General features: G+C 37.4%; 1 protein-coding gene across 2 annotated transcripts; it reads right to left on the bottom strand.

Annotated features, from left to right (window-relative positions):
• Positions 1 to 10308: 10308 nt before the first annotated feature.
• Positions 10309 to 15195, bottom strand: LOC108991269. Of its 2 annotated transcripts, XM_018965446.2 has the most exons (5): positions 14951 to 15195; positions 12997 to 13724; positions 12016 to 12450; positions 11333 to 11409; positions 10594 to 10698 (listed from the first exon to the last, which is right to left on the bottom strand). In XM_018965446.2, exons 2-4 carry the CDS (start codon positions 13718 to 13720, stop codon positions 11369 to 11371), a joined length of 1200 nt encoding a protein of 399 aa, XP_018820991.1. In that variant the 5' UTR covers positions 13721 to 13724; positions 14951 to 15195; the 3' UTR covers positions 10594 to 10698; positions 11333 to 11368. The 2 variants fall into 2 exon arrangements, with proteins under 2 accessions (XP_018820990.1, XP_018820991.1); XM_018965445.2 differs by lacking the exon at positions 11333 to 11409 and having other exon boundaries at positions 10309 to 10698.
• Positions 15196 to 25211: the final 10016 nt, after the last annotated feature.

The following is a 25211-nucleotide window of genomic DNA, read 5'->3' as shown; positions in this document are numbered from 1 at the left end:
ACAAATAGACTCTACATTTCACGGGATGTGGTTTTTAACGAGTCTTCTTTTCCATTTTCTAAATCACGGCCCACTTCATCTTCTCACCCTCTCATAAATCCAACAGTTTTGTTGCCTATTTTTCAACCCTCTCTTCTTGGGCTTGGCCCTGGACCGAGCCCAACTCCTTCCACTCATTCTCCTTCAGCTCATTTTCCTTCCATACTGTTGTCTACCTCGCCCCTGTTTTCTTCTTCTGCAACTTCTCTCCCGTCAAATACTCCTTCTACGAACCCAGATCCTCCTTCATCGCTTATTCCTCCTCGCTCTCCCATTATAATAGGTGCACAAACAAATTCCACAAGGTCCCGAATATTTATAGATGGGACTGTACCATACTCCTCTCGGTATTGTTTCACTGCTTCTCTTATATTTCTTGATGAGCCTTCTAATTTTTCTGCAGCTACCAAATTTCCTGAATGGTGGGAAGCTATACATCATGAATTTACGGCTTTGCAACAAAATCAAACTTGGAGTCTAGTTCCTCCTACACCCACGGCCAACATTCTTGGCTGTCGTTGGGTGTATAGAACCAAAACTCAAGTTGATGGGTCATTTGAACGAAGGAAAGCAAGATTAGTCGCAAAGGGTTATCATCAGCAACATGGGTTGGATTACACTCAGTTGTAAAGCCCTCTACTATCAGATTAATAATCTCCATTGCTGTTATTCATGCTTGGCCATCAAGACAACTTGATATTCAAAATGTCTTTTTACATGGTAATTTGTCTAATGAAGTTTATATGCAGCAACCTCAGGGTTTTGTGGATCTGGTGCATCCGAACTACATTTGTAAATTACACAAAGCAATCCATGGGCTCAAACAAGCCCCAAGGGCATGGTTTGCTCAACTGTCTTCTCTTCATGGCTATTGGACTATGGCTTCAACTCATCAAAAGCAGACCCTTCACTTTTTATTTTATAGCATTCTAAATACACATTTATTTTCTTTTGTATGTAGATGACATAGTCATCACAACGTCTCTCAACAATCTGCCCTTGACAACCTCATCCATGACTTGGGCCATGCTTTTCTCGTGAAGGATTTAGGACATCTTTCCTATTTCCTTGGTGTTGAAGTTGATTATACTTAGACTGGGTTAATTCTGTCACAACAGCAATACATCAAAGCTTTACTCTCCAGAAGTCACATGCTCTTTGCTAAACCTATTTCATCTCCAATGGCTGCCTCCCTTAAGTTGCCAAAACACGATTCTCCTGAATTTGAAGATGCAACTCTATACCGCAATATAGTTGGTGGCCTCCAGTATTTATCTCTAACAAGACCATATATCTTCTTTGCAGTGAATAAGATTTGTCAATTCATACACTCACCAAAAACTTCTCTCTGGAGTGCTGTCAAAAGGGTGCTTCTATATGTCAAAGGAGCTATCAATTTCAGGTTGCTATTCAAACCTCAACGTGGCCTACATCTTCAAACTTATAGTGATGCTGACTGGGGAGGTTGTCCTGAGAACATGAGATCAATTGGTGGCTTTTTTATTTATCTGGGTTCTCATTTGATCTCTTGGAGCTCCAAGAAGCAGAGCACGGTTGCACGATCCTCTACTGAAGCCAAGTGCAAGTCCCTTGCTTCTGCGGCTGCCGAAACTATCTGGCTTCAGACCATGCTTCGAGACCTTGGTTTTTCTCTTTCACAAGCTCCTACTCTATGGTGCCACAACTTGGGAGCCACATACCTCTAAGTCAACCTAGTTTTTCATTCCAAGACGAAGCATATGGACATCAATTTCCATTTCGTTAGGGACCGTGTAGCAGCCAAGTCCTTACAAGTTACAAGTCTCTTTTTGCAACTTTCATGATCAAATAGCAGACGTTTTGACAAAACCGCTAGTTGCGGATAACTTTCAGCATCTTTGAATGAGTCTCAATGTAGTAGAAACTCCATTGGACTCGAGGGGGCATATCAGAATAACAAACCCAATTTCAACTTTAGACAAACAGCTGGAAGGCAGGACGTGTAGTACAACCAAAGCAGGTCAGTGAGGCCACTCATTAGTGTCGTTACAACCAACAGCAAAGCATCTTCTAGAAGATAACAATAGAAAAAATTGTTAGGAATTTGTCCCAAGTTAATGTAAATAATTCTATTTTTTATTTCTCACATTCGTGTATAAATACACCTTAATTCCTTGAATGAGAATCAGAGAAGTTTTTCATGAATTCTTCTTCTTCTAACATACCCAACTACTCTAGAACAGGCTCGAAGGTCAAAAGCTCATTGTTTTACAGTCGTTGGATTCCAATATCACTTTAGGTATTCTATTCCAAGAACCAAACCTGTGAAAAAGCAACAGAAAAAGCCGAGAAAAGATGGCCCCTGGCCTCCCATGCAAAGTTAAAAACATTATTATCTTTAACTTTTCTCCCAACATTGTAGTCGAGCTGGTGAAATCTTTTAAATAAACTCATTTATTGCATAGGAACAGAAACCAAAAAAAAAAAAAAAAAGTGTTTATTTGTTGTGCAAATTATACATGGCTTGCACGCTCACGAGTTTTGAGTGACTTGTATTGCTTTGAGTATTTGATGTCTCTGTCTATTCTACTACGCGTCAGAACTTCGTGGGGCATGTGATAGTTAAAGCCATGTGAGGAGCAGCTTCTAATGCTCTTACACATGGTCTCTTTTCTGTGAATCTGTGATGGGGTTCCACAAATCTCAGACGCTATCGCTATGTCTGTTCCTTCTCTCTTTTTGATTTTTAGTGCTTTGCTGAATCTGTGCAGGTGCTGCATTTTATAGCTTTATGCTTCTTATTTGGTGGGGTGTTTTTCTTTCTTTACTTGGAAAATAAACGTTAAACTATTAAAACTTGTCACAACGTATGGCAATTTGCAGTCTCTGGTTTATGATATTTTATTAAAAAAAATCTATGTAATTCTTTGATTTTCTTTTTGTCGTAAAATGCTTTGAATAATATATATAACTATTGGATCCATCTTTTCTGTAATATAATGTCATCAAAGAACTAAGAGCCCATCTGGTACAGACCCATTTCATTTAATTTTGATTAATACTTTCACCATTATTTACAAGTCATCTCAATTTATCTCATATCACTATCCACGGACCCTAAGTATTAATCTGAACCTGAATGAAACAAAAATAGTATGTTCGAATGGAGCTTTCGTGGCATCTGTTTGGTTAGATCACAGGGAGGAAGAAATAGACAAAACCACTCCGTACGGGAAATAAGATCAAGAGGAAATTAAATAGACACCATAGAATTTGAAAACCTACGAAAATAGACATTGCCGACAATCCTTAATTTCGATTCATTCAGATTCCTTGACACTGATGATTTATTAAAGAATCAATAAATAGTTTAGGTACTCATCTTCCTCCACTTTCACCAACCCCCCTACTTCTTTTTTCTTTTTCTTTTCTTGGTAAATCATCATCAACACCAAGAATTATTATTGTTATATATTATTATTAAAAAAATAATAAATGCACGTATTTTTTATAATATTTTACATAATAATATTTTAAAAAGAATATTATTTTTATAAATTAATTTATCAAAATAATTTTATTTTATCAAAATAATTTTATTTTATAATATATATTATAAAATATATTATGTGAGTATTATTATTTTTATTATTTTGGCCTCGATATTATTACTTTGTACTAACATAAGTAGAGATTTGCAGATTTGAGCTGACTTGGTCATTCAAATATTTTTTAGAAAGAGAAGGTATGACTTCTCCCTAGAAAAAAAAAAACTCATGCTGATCTTCGTGATAGCCTTTGGCCCTCATTTCCTTCTATTGTTCCTTTTCATTTTTGCTACCTAGATGTTAATATGCTAGTTTTTTTTCCTCTTCTTTCTACTGTTTCAATTTTTCTTAGTCTATCACACTTTGGCTACCATCAGTCGACACGCATCCCACCACGTTACTCCTTAGTCGTTCATCTACCGGGACAACGCGGAATTGTGCCAAAAAGATCGTGCGTTGCCCACATGCCGACACATGCGACGGCTTCTTTCCGCGCATGGGCTTCACACGCCGCCTCATCCTGACACCTCTGCCGGCAACACGTGCGGTACCAGTGGATCCCCCACCTCCCAATCTTTTAATTGGACCCACCTCACCTCCAAACCACCGGTGTGTGGCCCACAAGTGCCAATACAGAGGCACGAGAAGACTTTTGTTCCATCACAGATTTTTCATTTTAATATCGATTTTCCTATTATGTTATCATTTTTCTTAGCTAATGATCTTGAAAAATGACTACAGGTCTTTTCAAAAAACATCTCAAGGCAGCTGACTGCAACGCACCCGCTTACACCACCTCTAGTTGTGGCTTATCAACAAACTGTTTTTTAAGACAGAACTATCTTTGTAAGGTAAGGGTAAGGATTAAGAAATTGGTACCATAACCTTTTTTTTTCATCCTTTTTTTCATCATTGCAATGTGGTTATTGTAATTGAGTATTTGTTGAGGATCTTCACCTTCTCATCATGTATCATCTTTTCTAATATTAATGAAGTTCACTTGCTGGCTTAAAAAAAAAAAAAAAAAAGTGAGAGAGAGAGAGATTTGAGGATCTGAATCTCTTCCGACATGTGACATGGGATGTCTGGTCAGTTCACTGCAAATGAATAACCTCACGAGGCAATTAACCATGCATGCCCCTTACGTTTGTAGATGGCTCCGACCCCTCAATGAAAACAAACAAAGATGTCTTGCAATGCCTGCTTCTGTACTCTATATATAATATGACAGGCCCATGAACTCTACCAAACCCTTTGGCAGGCTCTGCAACAGTTCACAAATCAGCTCCGAAAACTGGGCTTCAACTCTTTCCATTTCCAAGTAGCTTAATGGGTTACGGATGAGGAACATTGGCAATGGGCTCGAAAATTTCATCAAAGCTATAGAGAGTGCATACTTTACACCGATTTATCTTCAATTGAAGATGGTATTGGTAGGTCTTGAACTCACAGTGCTCGAATTTGCCCTTCCATACCTGTGGTACTTCAGCAGGCCACCATCTAGCTGCAGATGCTCCTTTCACTTTCACTTCAACCAATTCAGACATGGGTTGCCTTCAAGTTATTATATATATATATATATATATAGTTTCCTAACAGGCAAAGTTGCTTGAATGTTTCCAGCGGTAGTATTGATGCTATATATATCGCACAACAGGCCAAAATGAGAGAAATAGTTATTCTCGACTCACTAGACTTTGATCGATGTTATTTGGAGCCCTCGACAGTATTCCTGTGCAGCTATACGGTGTCGATGTATACGTCCATGGCGATGAATAAAAAATAAGTGCATAGAAAATAAATAGAGATGAACACCAAAATTTACGTAGTTCGGCACCTGGCTTACGTCCACCAGAGTTTAGGAATGAGAGTTTCCACTATAATATATTTGCTTACAGTCTAATGGTCCCTCATATCTCATTATACAAAGAAGGTTGTAGCTCTTTCTGTTGGAGATGTTGTCTTCCTCAAGAGGTTGCTAAAGAATAAGAAAAAGATCTAATAGAGAGAGAGAGTGATTTTGTCATCTGGTAGAAGGCTTTTTATATATCTCCTTGTTGCGTGTGTCAGCCTGCAGTGATGGGACCTGACCCTTTTGCGTGTACCAGCTTCTCTTCTCTTCCTACTTTCCCTCTGACCCTTCTAACACTTGTATGCTCTCATGTCCCTCATTGTCTATTTCTTGTTTATCTTCTTGTCCCTAATGCCTAATGCCTAATGCCTAATGATGGCCCAGTGGGCTAGGCCAAATTATAGACTATGGTATTTTGTTCATATGGTGATTGAGATCATGCATAAAGTGAACCTTACGGTATTTCTTGTTGCTAATATCGATTTGTTATGAGATTTGTCGATTTGGATACATAATTTTTTTTTTATTTCATCTCATTTTATTAGTGTAATTTTTTTAAATTTTCATATAAAATATAATAAACAATTAAATTTTTTCAAATCTTAAAATAATAATAATATTAAAAAATAATATTTTAATAATATTTTATTTTCAACTTTTTAACTTTCGTCTCAACTTATTAGAACTCAACTCTACACCAGTCTTCATGTATCTTTTTCTACGCTTCTGGTTTCTTCCTATTCTTTTATTTTTTTCATACCGATGCATGTCTGCTGAATTAGTGCTACGTGAAGGTTAAATTGATGGAGTTACAAGTAATATTATTCAATTACCAAAATCATAAAATAGAAAAGATAAATAAATCACTTTTAACCAATGGCAGACACATACCAAAGTTTTTCTGTAAAACGCGAGTAATTCAAATTGAAGCACATCCATATTTCAGTCTTTTTTCTCCTCTGTTATAGCATCAAGAGTGGAACTACTACAAGAGTAAATGCCACTATTGTAATTTGATGGGATTTTCTTTTTGAACAACTCGTTTGTTTTCACAGATGATATGAGATAAGATGAGTTAATATAAAAATTAAAAGTTAAATAAAATATTGTTAGAATATATTTTTTTAATATTATTTTTCTTTTGAGATTTAAAAAAATTGAATTGTTTATTTTATTTTGTATAAGAATTTAATAAAATTGTAATGATTAGATAAGATGAGATGAAATGTGAATGATTGTAAAAACAAACGAGACAATTGCAGAAATATTTGCATTGTAAGAAGTATTTGCATGCTATATCACCTCTTATGATAATTCTTATTTATAAAAATAAAAACAACTGCAAAACAAATATGAAATTACTCAAGTACCTCTGTAATGCAGCGGAAATATCTACCAATTCACTCAACAAATTGGTTAGTATTCAAGCATGCAATTAATTTAATAATTAAACAATAACATAAAATAAATTGCATAACACTTAGATTGGCATCGAATGGAAACTCTTTAAAAAACTCTTTAAAGGTAAAATCCTATGGGGCAGCCAAACTCAGGAAAGTCAATCTTATTATTTGAAAATCAATTACAAGTACTTATTAATTACAAAACCTTTAAAATTTGACTCTCTTACTTGCCCAGACAAACGACCCGTTTGTCTTCTACTGCAGTAGCAATCAGAACCTCTGGCGATCTTCAAATATTACCTTTCTTCCTAGAACTCTAGGGGTTGAAGTTCAATCACACGATCAGCAACGCTCGAAGTATGATCACACTCAAAGAGAGATCACACATATGAAAATTCACGAAGGAATTTTCTCACCAAACAATGCACTAGAAAGTGCTCTACAACATATGTCGATCTAAAACAATCAAAATCTTAACCAGTAGAATCCCTTAAATAAACTATCTGGAAAGAGTTCTAGTTTCAGTAGGATTCTGCTGATGGATAAAATCTGTCGCAAAGACGTTTCCTGATAGATTGCTGACATGTCGCGATAACTATTCTCTGCAGTAACTGATTTCTGTTCAGTTTTTGTTCTGAATAACTTCTTGATAGTTCGAAATTATTTCTACTTGATATCTTCTTTTTGAATCTTCTATCCAGATCACTTGATATCTTCTATCTTTTCGAATATTCAATCTTGATCAAAAGTCATTTGAACCTTTATCTATTTAACTACTTCTCTTAAAATTCAAATATTCATAGATAAATATAAAGGCAAACCTTTATCTATTAATCTATTTATCTTTGAATTTAAATATTTATAGATAAAAATAAAGAAAAATTACATTCATCTAATAATTCAAATAGGCCATAGTCATATAATCCTAACCAACAAACTTTTACATCAACAATCTCCCCCTTTGGCGGATTGGTGATAAAACCAACTTAATGAATGTAATAAAAACCTATCAACATCACAAACAGTAGACCAAGAGACCGAGTAGAGATTTCAGGCAAAAAATAATGACATAGAACAATGACTAAGATTAAATTTCACAAGATTTAAAATCTAAGCATGTTCTAGTCTTGGAGTTGAATTATATTCATATATTAGTTCTCCCCCTCAATATTAAACTTTATTAATCAGAATAATAAAAATTCATTCAACTCCCCCTCAACAATACACTTACTCAAACTCCCCTTAAAACTCACAATACGAATTTCATAATATCCGAAGTAAATCAATATTCCAATATATCTCTCTCCCTTTTTGTCATTAATCTGACAAGACTCATAACTCCCACGTGTCTAAACTTTTTATGAATTAAATGCATTTGATGTATGAGCATGAATGCAAGTAAAATCATAACAAATGAATGAAGTAGCTTGGTTGCGACATAAAAACAAACACTTGGTATGTACTGAGATAAAACTGAAATGTATAATCACATAACTCACAAAAAATCGTCCTCAATACATGAATAAAATACTCTCATATGATCAACTATGTCAATGCCCACTATGTCCAATCAAAATCGTAGCCTCAACATAAAAAATTAACAATCAAAATCTCAATTTTCAAATATTGATGTGCCGAAACCTAGAATTGTAAGGAGAGAGTGATTTGAATAAACTCAAAATTTTACCATGAATCCGTGATGGAGAGCCTTTAGTCAAGAAACTCAGACCCAAGTATTTCTCCCAAGTAAATCGTAGAAGATATGGAAGAGATGAGGAATGATACAGCTTGTGTATATAGAGTGCCGTGAGATGTGTATCGGAAGATTTAGATAAATCAACTCGGGGGCTGGGCATGTGACTTAAGTCACTTAAGTGACTAAGGATTGTGCACGTGCTCTGTGCCTTAGAGTCCCATTGGGACTTAGAAACAAAACAGAGACCCACCACTGGAACTTATGCCAATATATCAGAAACCAAGTCCCAGACTTAAACCAACATCCAACACTTACCCAATCAAAAATTATATTTTATATTTTTATCACTTTGTTCATAAAAAAAAATGAAGTAAAAAAATAGAAAAAAAAAGAATTTTAGTTTTTTATACATAAATAGTGAAGTAAGTAACATGTCTAAATACATCTTAGTTCAAGCATAATGTCACTCACAAAATAAATTCAATAGAGTACATCCTCTTATTTGCAACAATCACTATAGATGTCCACTCCTCTTAAGATCATCAATGTGCGAGTGTGTGAGTGAGTAACCTTACATCATATCACTTTTATATCTTTTTTCTTCAATATATTTTTGAAACCTTTATTTATGAATGTTTTACTTCTTATAAATGCTCACAAGAGTTTTTACTCACCTTAAAAGTTAAACTTTATACTAGGGCCTAGATATATGAACATTTCCTCCAAACACTAGTTTGCACAATCCCCTTTTTGTGTTTATGTTTGTTGCTCATCTTTTTCTATAATGATTAGAGCAACGATTATTTCTATAAGAACTTAAGGGGGTAGATCCGTGTACGGTGTTTGTATTTTTTTGCAATGATTAAACACCAACTTTTTCTATATGGATCAACTCTTTGTGTTTGGCAAGTGGAGATCTCTTTATTATTGTACTAGGTTCAACTAGTATTAGTCAATTCAAGGCATGAACTCCCTCTATGGTGAGCATCTCAATATTTAATTATGAGGTGCATACACATAAGCTTCTTACAGTGTTTTGTAAATGAACTTTGTCAAGATGACTCATAGGGTTAGTATGCACAAAGTGAACTGCTCAAAGTAAAAAGATGCATAAGTTCAAAAATTTACCATGTGAGAACACAAGTGTTCAAACTTTGTCATATCAAACATGCATTTAAAAAAAAAAAAAAAAAAAAAACTTAAACCAATCAAACTAATTTTTATATTTTATTTTTTCTTATATAAAACTGAAAAAAACAGAAACATGAAGCAAAACAGAATTATAAAACAGAAAAATAAAATGTTTGTCCTAAACTACTAAAATGAAATGCAAGGAATGCAAGAACATGCAAGTGTCCTATCAATTAATGTGATAGAACATCTTCTTTGACCATCCACTATGCTTTAAATTTTGGCCTATTATTTTCATCAACACCAATTTGTATGAACTTTTCTTTATTGTGAAGTCAAAATTCTGCTAGTTCACCAAACTTTAGAGTTATGAAGGTGATTTGTTGACTCATCTCATCAACTTGATTTTCTAGAATCTTTTCCTTCTTTTTTAGTTTTCTTTCACTTCTATTTTTCTTCACTTTATTCAAGTTAAAGCAATATGATCTTTTATGACCAAAAATACCACAATGATGACAAGTAAGAATGAAGTAATCGAGGTTGCGCGGAGTCGTACACCGGACACATTCATATATACAAGGGGATTCAGTCAATTCCCTTCTACGCATTGCTTTTGTCAAAAATATTATTAAATAGGCAACCTTGTGCTCGAAATCATGATTTCGATAAAAAAAACCTAATCCATTTCATGATCTATCACCTTTCATATCAGTAGCAAAGGGCACCAAATTAGATTATCTTTGTAGGTATAAAACCACTGTGTGCAGGAAAATCAAATGATAAAAGAGACAATGCCCACAAGGTGTATTATGTGACCTTTTTCTTTCCTTCCATGACATGTTATCCAAGTTACTAATTGATTGACCACCGCTTACTCAACTGCATCACTACCCTCAGGATTCTGCAAATGATTGGAGGAAGATGATCCTCTTCCATTTGGTAGATATGACCATGCTAAGGCTGCAGTGCCAAGGGTGATCACAGCAGCACATGAACCCCAAATCCACCTCTGCCTTCTTTTCTTCATTTGCCTTTCATGTCGTGCCACCTCTACAAAAACAGGAAACTGCCGAAGTTAGAGGAGCAAATCATGGTGATCACATCCAACAGGACCTATAGGAAAGCTGAACACTTGTACAAGCATGAACTACCACAATTTGCCATTTGCATATTCTAGTTTGGACGTGCATGTATGCACACAAACACATGGTGTGGGTTTGTGCATAAAGAGAGTACTTCATCTGGTCCCCTCTAGTTTCTGGATCTCAAGCCACACAAGCTAACGTTGCAACACCTTCTATCATATTAAAAGGTTCAAACCCACACACTCATCTGTGTCTGTGTCTCTGGGAGTGTGTGTGTGTGTGTGTGTGTGTGTGTGTGTGAGAGAGAGAGAGAGAGAGAGAGAGATGGGGGGGGGGGGGTGGATGTTGGAACCTCGATATGAAAGATTCATAAAATTCTAAGATAAATAATTTTCACTACACTAGAAGGCCAGCTAATTGTTTGACTGATAGGAATAGAAGCCCCCAAATTGGTACTGCTCCAGGAAATTTGGACAGATTGCTTTCCATGGAGGAATGAAGCAACCTATTCTCTAGGAAAGAGCATGGAACCCTAGACATGACCACCCCTGTCAATAAAGTTGAATCCTGAGGGTGGTAAGGAAAAAGCCTTACATTACCTTCACTAAGAGAAGTTGGCAGGTTCTTGAATAACCTTAGATTGTTCCTAATAGACTTCTAGCTTCCAACATATAAACTGATGCCAAAACAAAAATGCAACATTGAGATAGGAAGAATGAAATCTTACAACCCAAAACATCAATGGTATACAATACATAAATTCTCTTTATCTATTTATGAGCCTCAATTACTATATATATTTTTCTTAATGAAAATGATGAATAATCATGTAGTTGTAGTAATTGTCTCATTCTTCTTGTTCAAACCTTGGTGGTATACAATGCATTAATTCTCTTTATGAACCTCAATTACTATATGTAATGTTCTTAATGACAATGAGGAATATCCATTTAGTAGTTGTAACCTACTTAATTTTGTTCAATGTATACTGACTAAGAAACTAAAGTGCGGTTTAGATATTGAGATGAGATGGTTTTAGATGAAAGTTGAAAAAATATTATTTTTTAATATTATTATTGTTTTGGGATTTGAAAAAGTTGAATTGTTTATTATATTGTATGGAAATTTGAAAAAGTTGTAATGATGAGATGAGATGAGATGAAACACTTTAACTATCCAAATAGGGCCTTAAGCCCCCTCTTCCTCTGTAAGTATATAAAACAACAAACAATTGTATAGTTGAAGGTTGAAAAATAATTAATGAAAGGTATCGATATCTGACCTAAAGCATCTTGGTTCCTCTGATACATTTCCTGATTCATGACCTCATAAAAATGGAGCCTGTCATATAATCGAGCAATCTCAAAGTTCTTTGACTCGAGCTGGGCTTCCATCTCCATCTCCACCTCAGCCCTTGCAACAGCCCTTCCAACAGATTCTGATACAAACCTAGCAACATGTACCTGTTGTAACAACTCTTCCCCCTGATTACATTCCAGCTGCTCACCCTCTGCCAAAGCAGTGGGATAAGAAGGAAGTGTCAATCCCACAACAGACAACAGTTGCCTATGCCTCTGCCACAGGCTTTGCATGTTATTCAAGGATTCTTCTGCTTGTTTCCGCTTCTCTATTTCCATCAATACACTCGATCTCATTTCACGCAATTCAGTTTCAACGTCTTGAAAAGAAGGCTGTGACCCACTCTCAGAGGATAATTCTGTAGGAAGATAGAAAATTGCATGAGATAAAATCCTGCTATATGCCCATACTGCTGTAGGCTCATAACTGTCTTTCATACTTAGGACAGTGATTTACAGACAGAGGTGCTCAAGTTTTACAATATTCAAGCAATCATATTTTATAGCAAGATGGAAGAGCATGGCAAACAAGGTAGCTTATTCTAAGAACCAAACTTTCTAAAAGGGTAAGAGTAAAATCCAATAAAAAGAACACTTCACTAAGTCATTTGGCTCCCAGCTTTTCATATTGGTGGTACCATTTAGAAAACCAAAGTTTTGAAGGAGCATAAGTTAATGTATTGTCTCTAAGATAGAAAGTTCCAAGTTCCAAGAATGCCTCTGCTCCCTTTAAACTCAAATAAAGCAATAAAAAAGAAAAGGAGTTCACTTTTTCAAATAAAGTCAAGGATAAGTAAAGAAAGTTATTAAATTTTCAAATACAACTATCTTTTGGACTTCTTAGAATGGAATACAAGACCAACTTGACAGAGGAAATAATCACTAACAAGAACAAGGACAATTACCTTCCCAAGCGTCAAAAAACTCCCCCATTTGTGTGGTGAGAGTAATAGATCGATCTACCGCAGAATTATCCTCTCCATCAGTATTGCTGGTAACACTAAGAGATTCATGTGGATCAAAGAAATTTTCTGACTCGCCATCTCGTTCAAGCTTCAACAAATCATCTTCCCCTGTCACACTATCACTTTTACTACTGTTTCCAAGTTCCACATGACTGCTCACAAGTTCTCCATTATTGCACCCAGATTCACTGCAGTGGTTCCCAACATGACCATCATGGCCACCATTCACATGGTCCTGATTAGCACCAGGAATAGTGAAAGTAACAGAAACATCATCAGCTGAAGGGACAACCTCAGTTTCTACATTTCCAGCATTCTCATTGACCTTCTCATCAGGTTTTTGGCGAAGGGATACATTGTCCTCGGAAAAGCTCTTCACGAGACGTGGCCCACGCCGCTTATGGTTGATGATATATGGGGAGGGCGTGAATGAAGTAGGTGAATCTGGAAGTGGCGTTGCCTTAGGAGTAGCATAGAGTGCTGGCCGTATCTGAGGGCGTTTCACTCTCCTTTCAGTGGCTGGCGTACTGTTTCTCCTCTCCAGATTTGAACTTGGAATAGGTCTTGAATTAGGAGGCTTTGAATTAGGAATAGGCCTATCAACCGATTTTGAAGCTCTAGGTTCTAAGAATCGATCTAAAGTTATAGCAGTAAATGTTGGCATGATTCTGCACCACCAAACAGTAAAATTAACTTAAAATAATATTCCCTTCCAATGAGACGGAAAAAATTCAAATAAACTTTTTTTTTATAAGTATTCAAATAAACTTAGAAGAAGATTCGCTTAAATGGGAACAGAGGGAAAAGAAATCTAACAATCAGTCGCAAAGAAAGAAAGTAGTATGTTGCTATCCAAAAATTTATGGAATCTCCAACTCACCAGAGCCAATTAATTGTAACAGTGATGGAGCAAATGATGTTGTACTTGGGATTTTCTTTGCTAAGGTACCAGAAATAGGAAAATCAAAGATTGGATGTTCTGAATGCATTTTCATCCATCAGGTACCAATCAGGACTCTAGTACTACGAGCAACAAATCTAAGATAAGGATACACTATCTATATAATGTTTTTTGCAACATGAACTCCAAAACCTATTGCCTATAAAGAGATACACGTTAAACTATTCAGTTAATATATATATATATATATATATATATATAAACAGGAGAGCCGCAGAGAGAGAACAAAAACTCTCACCAAACCGAATCTTAAAGAATCCAACAGCGCCTCGTGGTTGCCAGGTATAATCCATAGGACAAAACTAAACCTCTATATAAGTTAACCTAATACAGTCAATTACTCTCTCTATACAAACACGAGGACAACAGAGGACTGAGGATTAAACCAAATAAAATTCGACAATATTGTACCAACAAACCCAATCTCAAAATCCAAGGAGAAGGCAAAGCTAAAAAACTAGACAAAAACCTTAAAGGGTGCTCCATGTAAGAGCAAGAGAGCAGAGTTAAAACCCTATGCCCCAAAATCCTCAACGTCCAATTCAAAAACTCCACAACCTATGCTGACAAACATGGTCAATAATCTTGCTTTTACGACGGGCTAAACCAAAAAGCTGAATTGTCGCGTTCAAACAAGGCATCCCCAAATAAAATCTCAAAAGATCCCTAAACGCTAGAATTGGAAGCCCAGAAAAATTTTAGAAAGAAAAAACGGAAACATCCAGGAAAATCAGCCTTAAAATGGCAATTCATCCTAACTGTTCGGACAACCCAAAACAACATAAACCCTCACTTCGCCTTCCTCTGTGTTCAAACAGAAACCAAAAGCATACAACCAAGAAGAACAGAAAATATCTCAAAAATTAAGAAAACAAAAGGAATATATATAGAATAGGTAAGATACAAATCCGTTAGAAATTGAGAGATATTTACCAGGAAAGCGAAATGAAAGAGTGCGAAAGAATAACAGGGAAGAGAAAAAGCGTGGCAGGAAAGAAGAAGAGGAGCTGAGGAGGAAGAGGAGATGAGTGGAAGAGGAGTGCTCTTTCCTCGGCGGCCCCAAATTGGCCAGTGTTTGATGTTTATATTTCGATTTTGCTGTTATCTTTGTTGGTTATAGGTAGCAATGACTCTCTCTCTCTCTCTCTCTCTCTCTCTGAGAGATCGCTTGACGCTTCGCTCCGCAAATGTTTGAAACGGAATAAGAAGTTTCGCCCAAGCCCTTTACCCAGTGTGAAGTGTCCAGAATAACCTTATAACTAGGTTGGGATGGGCCGTGGGCGTGGTTTATACCAAGAATGGTATCGTCTTTTCCACAAGCGTTTGAATTTTGGCTTGTCAGAGACACCAACAAAAAGTGTAATGGGATGATGAGGTGTTTGGTGAGGTCATCGAGGTGGCGGTCTCCTTGGGAAACACGAATGCTTCTTTACATTTCTTTTTTTTTATATATATAATTAAATAAATATATGATGGAATATTAAATTAAATTAAATTAAATAGTTTAAATTAAATATTTAATCTTTTTCTGTATTTAAATTTAACCTACATTTAAAAGTCAATGCATGCCATGCAATATAATTGAAAAGTCAGATTTTGTGGTCCTTGTCGGGTTGACAAGTTATTTGTATGCATAACATCATCTTTTTTAATTTTCTTTCATTCTCTTGACCCTTTCTTCTCAACTTTCATGTTTGATCTTCGAAAATAACATTTCATGTCTTCCTAAAAAACAAAAAAAAAGAGTACATGAAAATTTGACACGATAATCAATTAAATTATTCGTATTTTTATGATTATTGACAACATATCGATATCTATCACGTCAATAACATTAGACACAAAGATTCAAATACAAATCCTACAAAGCACGAAGATAATATAGTAGTTGATAAGTAAGGCTTATTACTCTATTAAAGTTCCAGTTAATGATAAGGATTATCACTAGCATATAAACGTAGATCATAACAACAATCCATGATAAGATTGATGCAATAGTAATATGAATTGACATAACTTATAGAGAAAAGTGTAAATCGGAGAAAAAAGAAAGAATTTGTGGGAGAATTTGGAAGAAAGTATTGAAAACTTGAGAAAGCAACCATGTAGAATGGAGCATTTGTTTTTTGTTTTCTGTTTTTTCAAATGAAATTGAAAGGCAGCATAGGAAGATAACGTATATATATGAGGCGGGGAAATCGTTGGAAAAGTGCTTTGATTCTTTACTTCCAAGTATCTAGGGGACACCACTTTTGCAGGTGGTCATAATCTCGAATAACATTTACGTGTATTAATTAATCAACGTGTTAGATTCAAACACACTCAAAACAAAGTTAAACCAATAATGAAAACATGTAGAAGAACGTAACAAAGACAAAAAGGAGTAGTATGCTAAGCATGCCAAAGAATAAGGCATGTTTGGATAATGAGATGATATAATTTTATATGAAAGTTGAAAGTTGAATAAAATATTATTAGAATATTATTTTGTAATATTATTATTATTTTAGAATTTGAAAATTTGAGCTGTTTAATATATTTTATATCAAAATTTGAGAATGTTATAATGATAAAATGAGTTGAGATAAAACTATTTCTCTATCCAAACGAGACCTAAATCTGTTCGAATAGTGAGATGAGATGAGTTGACATGGTTTGTGAATAGTAGTGAGATTATTAATTAGTTAAAATTAGATAAGATAAGATGAGATGATATGTTTCATTTCATGTTTGTATCCAAACATAATGTCATGGTTGAAGCTTTCTCGAATCTCCTCCTCTCGTTTTCTCTCTAATCTATTTTGTTTTTCTCGCACAATCTTCATTTCATCGACATGTATAATTTAAGTTCCCTTTATCTTCCATTGAGAACTATCTTTCTTTTGGGGACAATACCTTGGAATATACTCGTTTATTTAAGGATATGAGAGAGGAAATCTTCATAAACTACCTTATCATAAGTCGAGAAATTAAGGTATTTATTTCAAATAATAACCACGTAGGAGTAGCTCCAATCAATCAACATGCTTTTTTTTTTTTTTTTTTTTTTTCTAAACAAGCATATTATAAATAATAAATTACAAAAGTTTAAGGTGGATCTTTTCCACTGTCAAGATACAAAAAACAGCTAGGAATAATATCTAAAGGTATGCTTCCAAATACAAGATTTGTAGCTGTCCATTGCGCCACCGAGTGCGCACATCGATTTTGAAATCGATGTATCTTAGTAAATTTTCAGTCTTGATGAAATTGGGAGATGTGAAGGATGTCGCCAATAATAGTTGAAATGTTCCAGAAAGGAGACAAACTGGATTTGCAATAGATGTAAATATTGACTGGGCATCTCCTTCTATAATTACACTATTCTGATTGGAGGCCATTTTAAAAGCTAAAAAAGCTGCCAAGGCTTCTGCGACTAGAGGATTAGTGGTATGGAATTTTTTCGTTTTGATACCCAGAATATCTTCTCTATGATTTCTTTGTATTACCGAGCCTACTGAGAAATGATCCTTCACTGCTGCATCAAAAGAGAAGTTTTGATAATTCAATGGAGGATTAGTGAAGGATTGGCAGCTCCAGACAAGTGGTCCGAAACGACAATAATAGCATGTACTGTTTTCATTGAAACCCAAGTTACAAATATTCTGCCTTGGGAAAGGAGTTTGATCGATCTTGGAATATCTGAGAAATCATTTTCGGCATGATCTTTTCTTAAAGAACATGGCCATGTTTGAGTTGAGAGAAGCTTTTATAATTTTTTCAACATTTTTTTAATATTAAACCAAACATCTATAGGCCATGTTTGTTTTGAAAAACTTTCAAAATTTTTTTTTGGCTTTTAATAAATTTTAAGTTAAATATCTTCAAATCATTAAAAAAATAAGTTATTTCAATTTTTATGGCTTTTCGTCTGATCATTTTTTAATCATATTAAACATAAAAACCAAAATTACCTTTACAAATACTAAAATAAAAATCATTATTTAAAAAATTATATTTAAACATCTTTTCAATTCTATTTATCCACTTTAGACAAAATTTAATACAAAACTTATTCTTTTTATTCAAGATTTTCTCAAACCTCTTTCAAAACCCAATAAAAAATACATTTCAAAAAACAATTCTCCAACATAAAATCTAGCCAAAATCAGAATCTAAATCACTTCTATTAGAGCACACGGTAGAAGAAATAAACTTCATAAATATCTCGAACGCAATTTTAGAAATTCTCCCATGAGTTTCTCTGAGGGTTCTCTCGACTCTGCTACACGAATAAGTTTAGCAAGTTCTGTAAGTCTTCAAGTCTTCACACAATGATTTTCATTGAATGCACTATGCAAGAAGGACTAGAGCAACATCCAAACAACCCACAACCTAAATGCTTTTCATATAGATGATAGCTCGAGGGAGAGACTCGGCATATATATAGCCTCACCAGTGTAACTCCTGGCTGTGCATTTAGTCTACTTATTAATGGTAATGACTTGGCTAATTCATTATACAGCCAACAATTAATTGCCAGGCATTATTACCTAAAATTGAAGGGAAGGGTCATGGCCACTAAGGGCGCCAAATTAAAAAAACAAAAGGTTTTCTTAAAAATGCAAAAAAAAAAAAATCTTATTTATTAGATTTGGAAGAGAAAATCGAGGAAAAGTCTACAATCATAGCTAGTGACCGACATACACCCTAAAAAAAATATTTTGAATTGGGATTTATATGTGATTCTTATACTAGTAGCTAAAATTATGACAAAATTATTGTCATCAATGCTGTAATATCCTAATTAAATCAAAATCTACTTATGCTTATCTTTCTTTGCTAATCGTCATTATTAAGAAATTTCAATGCCTTTTACCTACAAATCTGAAATCTTAGTATCATTGGATCATCCTCTTAGGGGAAAAATAGGCAACACCAAGCGGGCTAGGGGGCTAAGGGCCTAATCGCATGCCTCTAGCATATGGCCCAACAAATTGCACTAAGGCAAACTCGCAGGGTGTAAATGAGGAGACTTGTGCTAGTAGAAAGAGTTGCGGATTCAGTTAGCACAATGCAAGTTGGAATCACCCACCCCCTCATTGTCACAATGCAAATAGGGTTACTGCATTAAATGTCGTGAAGTGCCCCCTTAAGGGACATGCTTGTGTCAGACCCCAAATGACATAAGGTCCAAAAAATGACGTCATAGTAAACACAATGATGTCCCCATCAGAGCATGGAGAGACGTCAGATCACCTAGGGAAAAGGAGAGGCAACTACTATGCTCTAAACAATATATAGCAAGCGGGACGTAAGTCGAAAGGCAAGATCATCTGTCTAACTATCCCCTTTTCATTTTCTATATACCTCCCCCATAGGAGGTGGCAAAGGAACTAACTTTGGCATATGAAGCTTTCCTCTGAATCACCAGTGGTCAGCCTATTTGTAGGTGGCAATTAAGGTAGTGGGCATATCGAAATTTACTTCAACAGTTGACGTCCCCTGTGTGTTCGAGGTAATTTATCGTGTTATGCTTGCTGCCATGCGATAAATTATGCCCAAGTGAAAGAGGAGGAGTTGCCCAGTAACAAGAAGGAAAGAAGATTCAAAAAAATGGACAAGAAGTGAGGATGTATGGTGACAAAGATGGAGGCCCTATAGAAGGAGAATGAGGCCTTGAGACGGAGGAGTGAAGGGATCAAGAAAGAAACTGATTAAGGATTCGTTTGGATTCGTAAGTGATCTCAGCTCATCTCAACTCATCTCAGCTCATCTCAACTCATCTCACTACTATTCAGCAATTTTAACTCATAAATCTCACTACTATTCACAACTCATCTCATTACTATTCACAATCCATCTCAAATCATCTTCGAATCCAAACGTCTCCTTACAAACTCAAGCACATCAACGAAGAGTCACAAGGGGAGGTTGAGGCCGCCCCAAGCCATGAGGAAGAGAAGAAAATGATGAACGATAGTTTGCGTAACCTCATGGACAAATGAGGAAATGGCAAAATGCGTGGGTCATCATCATTTGTAGACAATCTACTAATGGTGATCCAGTTCAAGAACTTGAGGCCAGGGCCTATCACCAACTTCAAAGAACTGGATAGACATTTCCTGATCTAGTTTATGGCTAGTTGGCGTCATAGGCAGCTTGTAATATTTCTGCTCATGGTGAGGCAAATGGAAGACAAGAGCCTGAAGGTGTACGTAGCGTAGTTCAAAAAGCAACATCTGGTAGCAGATGATCAAGATGAGAAGATAATGTTGATCATGATCTTGGGAGGGGTATGGCCTAGAAGCTCGTTTATGGCCGAGTTAGCAAGGTAGACAACAACACTGAGGAAGTTCATGGACAGGGTAGAAGACTTCGTCAATGCAAAGGACACACTCAAAGCATGTATTAATTTAAGGCATGTCGAGTTGGAAGAAGTGAACCAGAGAGAAAAGGAGGACTGCAACGGTAAAGACGCGAGCAAAGCCCAACAAGATGGCTAGTGGACGAGGGGAAAGAAAGAAAATTAATGGGCCTCAGTTTCGAGATCGTGGTTTTGAAGAAGTTCATACGAATGTGCCATTGAAACAAGATTATGAAGTTCCACCACAATGAGACCACAATAGTAGGCCAGATGACCGTAGAGCCAACCTTCATTGAACCTATTATGGTGAACCAAGAAAGTTGACCAAATATAACTGCACGACAAAAATTAAAATGAGCCACCACAGTGGAACAAGAGGATGAAATGCACCGCAGATAGGGACAAGCCCCAAACCCAACAACTAACCAAAGAGCTGCCCGAAGGCGATCGAGGAGTTGTGGGAGCGAAAACCCGAATTGAAGGAAATCCTGAAGGGAGGCTCCTCGCCTCAATACGGTCTTTGTAGGTTAGACTCCCCAATCGAGGAGATCACATCCATAGTCGGGGGGTAGCCAGAGGCAACAAAACATCATTGGCCAGAAAGGCTTACGCTAGAAGGATGTGATACAGAGAAGTGTTCGCAGTCAACCGACAGATAAAGAGACTGAAGGCTGAGCGGATTCCCCTATAACCTTCACCGAGGAATACGGTATAGGGGTGTCCTACCCGCATAATGATGCTTTAGTGGTTGCCCTATTGATCCCAAACTTTACCACCCACTAAATTCTAGTCGATAATGGAAGCTCGACCGACATAATATTTTGGGACACATTCTAGAAAATGAACTTGGGGCAGGATAGACTACACCAGACCCCAATTTTCGCTCAAGGGATCTTTGGGAGAACCGATACAACTAGAAGGGACCATTGAGCTGCTGGTCATTGCGGGCTCGACCCCTTACGTGGTAACGATTATGATGGATTTCTTGGTCGTTAAAGCCCAGAACTCCTACATTACTATCTTGGGCAGGCCAACGCTAAACAAGATGAAGACGATCACCTCCACGTACCACCTGAAAATGAAGTTCCCAGCATGCGGTGGAGTAGGCAAAGTGCGAGGACTCGAGGAGAACAAGCCCTAACACATGAGTGCTATGTGTAAGAACTTAGGAACAGAGGCCTGGATGTCTGTGCTATAAAAGGAGTGGAGTGATGAAAGTCAAGCCATCTGATAGAAGCACAAGGTAGCGACACATAGCTGAGGCCTTTCCCCCACCCCTAGAGCTCATTGAGCAGGGCATGAAGATGCGTGACAAATGCAACTTGTAGCATGTGGAGCCTGTCAAGGCCTTTGAGCTAGTAACACTTTACTCAGATAGGCCCAACGCAACACCGAGCTGGCACAAGCCTCCGAGAGTAACTAAGGTTGCTCTTGGTCAAGTATAGGGGTGTTCATGTGAAGTCATGAGGATATGCTCATAATTGGCCTGGAGATTATAGAGCATCACCTTTACATTGACCCAAAGCCCAAAAAGATACAGAAAAGGCCCAGGGGTTTCCACAGGGAAAAATATGCCGCCAAAGTTAAAGAAGTGGAGCGTCTCCAGGAGACAAGCTCCGTACGCGAGGTCCATTACTCGAACCTAGTGCTCGTAAAGAGGGCAAATGGTAAATGATGAATGTGTATAGATTCCATTGACCTAAACAAAGTGTGTCCAAAGGAAAACTTTTCCCTACCACTCATTGACCAGATAGTTGACTCGACCGCTAGCCACCACATGCATAACTTCATGGACATCTACTTAAGGTACAATTAGGTTCGAATGAGTTCGAAAGACTAGGATAAGAATTCTTTCATAATTGACTGAGGCCTGTATTGCTATCAAGTTTGAGCTAAAGAATGCAGGAGCAATATACCAAATACTAGTCAACCGAATGTTCAAGGATCAAATAAGACGAAACATGGAAATTTATATAAATTACCTCCTGGTCATAAGTACAAAACCTCGTCACCGCATAGTAGACTTGAGGGAGGCATTTGAAGTGTTGTGTCGACATAAGATGAAGCTTAACCCAATCAAGTGTGCCTTCAACGTCGAATATGGGAAGTTCTTCGGTTTCATGGTGTTTGGATAAGGGATTGAGGCTAACCCAAAAGATATCAAAGAAATCATGGAAGTGAAGCTGCAAAGAAACTAAACGAGGTCCATAAATTGAATTGACTGGAGAATAACAGTGTTGAACCAGTTTGTGTCCCAGTCAACGGGCAAATGCTTACTATTCTTCAAGGTGCTACAGAAGGCACATGACTGGAACATTCAGTGCGATGAAGCACTTGGACAACTGAAAGCATACTTGACCAACCCCCCTTCTAAGCCAAACTAAGCCAAGAGAGGCCATATACCTATACCTGTTAGTCATGGCAAATGAGTTCGTTTGAAGCTATAAACGATTCCAGCAATACAACAACATACCTCACCACCCACCCGAGGAGTTGAAGATGGTGACAATGCCATGCCTCTTTTCCTTGCAGGGGTCAATATAGTGGGGCCGCTGCCAATGGGCAAGGGCGGGGTTAAGTTAACAAAGTGGGTGGAAGCCAAAACCTTGGAGACGATCACGACTGAGAGTATAATCAAGTTCTTGTGGAATTCCATCGAATGTCTTTTGACATACTGTGAGCCATAATCTCAGATAATGGCCAGCAATTCAACTACGACCATTATAGGGATTGGTGTGCCATAGTAGGCATCAAAGTAAGATACTCCTCGCCTAGACACCCCTAAGCCAATAGACAGGTAGAGGCAACTAATAAAATGGTATTTCGCATGGCAAAAAAGAGGTTGACCAGGAGTGTGGGCAGAAGAATCACCTGGAGCGTTGTAGGCATATCGTATTACTGCACGGGCCCTGATTGGAGAAACCCCATTCGCGATGAGCTACGAGTGTGAGGCCGTGATACCCATGGAAGTTAGCATACCTAACTATCGTGTACAACACTATGACCAGGATGCTAATGGCAGGGGTTTGGAAGGAAGCCTTGATCTAATGGAAGAAATGAGGGAGGAAGTAAGCACGAGAGCAGTGGCTTACATGGAGATGAAGGAGCGGTATTTTAACAAAAAGTTTATACCCTAATCGTTCAAAGTAGGTGAACTCCTAATGAGGAAGGCAGAGACAACATCCAAGCAGCAAGAGGAGAACAAGCTTGGGCCAAACTAGGAAAGACATGCTCTTATTGTTTAGAGGACATGGGTGAAATGAAACTCCCAAGGCCATGGAATTTCGAGCATTTGAAAAAAATACTTTGTGTAAAAGTCTCCATAGACAGGTAATAGGAAAGATGTATTTTGCCCAAAAAAAACTCATAAAATCTACGTGCAGCTTTCAATGTGACCAAGGACAAAACCACTGGTTGAGAACAGTTTCGATGAAGATGGATGAGTGCTCGTAGCTGACACTTGCCTGATGTGGCCTCCAAGCCACACCCTTGGTTGAGAACACTCCCGAGGAAGTCGACCAACCTCGCCCATGCAGGCACGAAGAAAGTCTAAGGCGAGTAATTGCTATGCAAAGACTAAAGAGCATCAATAAAGAAAGAAACCCACAAAGGTGAAGGAAACATCGAATTCATTAAAACAGTACACTGTTTACAAAGAAAAAAAAGGAACCATACAAACTATATAATGAGGGTGGAGCACCAAATGGGGGACGAGGTGGCTGGTTTAGGAAAGCGTCCTGGATCAAGTCCGCTCCAAGAGATTCTACGTAGGCAATTGTAAACTCGTTGGGGCAGAGAGACATTAGAGCTAGGGTTCTCATATTCGTCTTAGGCCTAGCCAGTATAAGCTTCATCAACATACACAACCCAAGTTGGAATCCATACACAAACGTCTTGTCTAACACAACAAGGGTAGCTACAATTTATGGAGAAAGCCTAACAACCTCTTTCCTAGTGGAATCAAGTTTGGCTTGCAACATGGCAACTTGCCTCTAGGACTTGGTCAAGAGTTATTTAATCTTGTCGGATGCCCAGTTGAGCCAAAGGAATCACCTACCCCCCAACTAGTCACAAACGAACCTGTAATCTGCCTCGGTGCGGGATCACTCCTAGTGCACGATGTCAAGGTCGTTCCTGAGGTGGGACCAGGACTGCTCAATCTCGGTAAGCCTTTTGGCGTACTCAAGACAACTATCCCTCCCCACTGCCAACTTGCCCTCCTGTCGATCGGTGGGATATTGTTCCAAGTCAACAACTTTCCCATGATTATTGTACCTTACTCGCACCACTGTGATATGACCAGTTCCTATGAAATCGTGGCAAAGGATCGAGACTTCTGCCCTTAAAGCACATGCTCTAGAGCTTGGCAGTGAGAGCTCAACTAGGAGTGCTTGACTTCCTACCTCTTTTTGTCCTCAAGGACGGCTTGGTAAATTTTTACCGTAGTAGGAAGAGGCGAACATGCATGTTCAATGAAAGAGGACTAACAGCACGCGATCCAGCCAACCAAAGAACAAATCTCTTATAACAAGGTACAACCAGTTAATGATGGGAAAGAGATAGGACTAAACAGGAGATTAGGTCAAAGTTGCCACGTCGGTTGAGGCCAGGGTGGAAGGTTAGAGCCTAGTACAGGCGGGTAGAATCCCCCTCTTGGACTGGAGGGACCGCCGTAAGCCTGTCCTACCCCCCAAGCCACTTGAGAACCTTGGAGATTGAGATTCTCCCCTAGCGGCTTCGTCCCTTTGGGCCCCAATGCAACTAACGCCTACCTCTTCCATTCGCGGACAGTTCTCCAGCCCTTCAAGCAAAGCATTGTTTAACCTGTTGCATTCAAGTGACTCGAAG

The sequence above is a fragment of the Juglans regia genome, chromosome 7, assembly GCF_001411555.2.
Source record: "Juglans regia cultivar Chandler chromosome 7, Walnut 2.0, whole genome shotgun sequence".
In the NCBI taxonomy this organism is placed as follows: Eukaryota; Viridiplantae; Streptophyta; class Magnoliopsida; order Fagales; family Juglandaceae; genus Juglans; species Juglans regia.
Note: the sequence above shows the minus strand (reverse complement) of the source record. Positions and strands in the feature narration are given on the sequence as shown.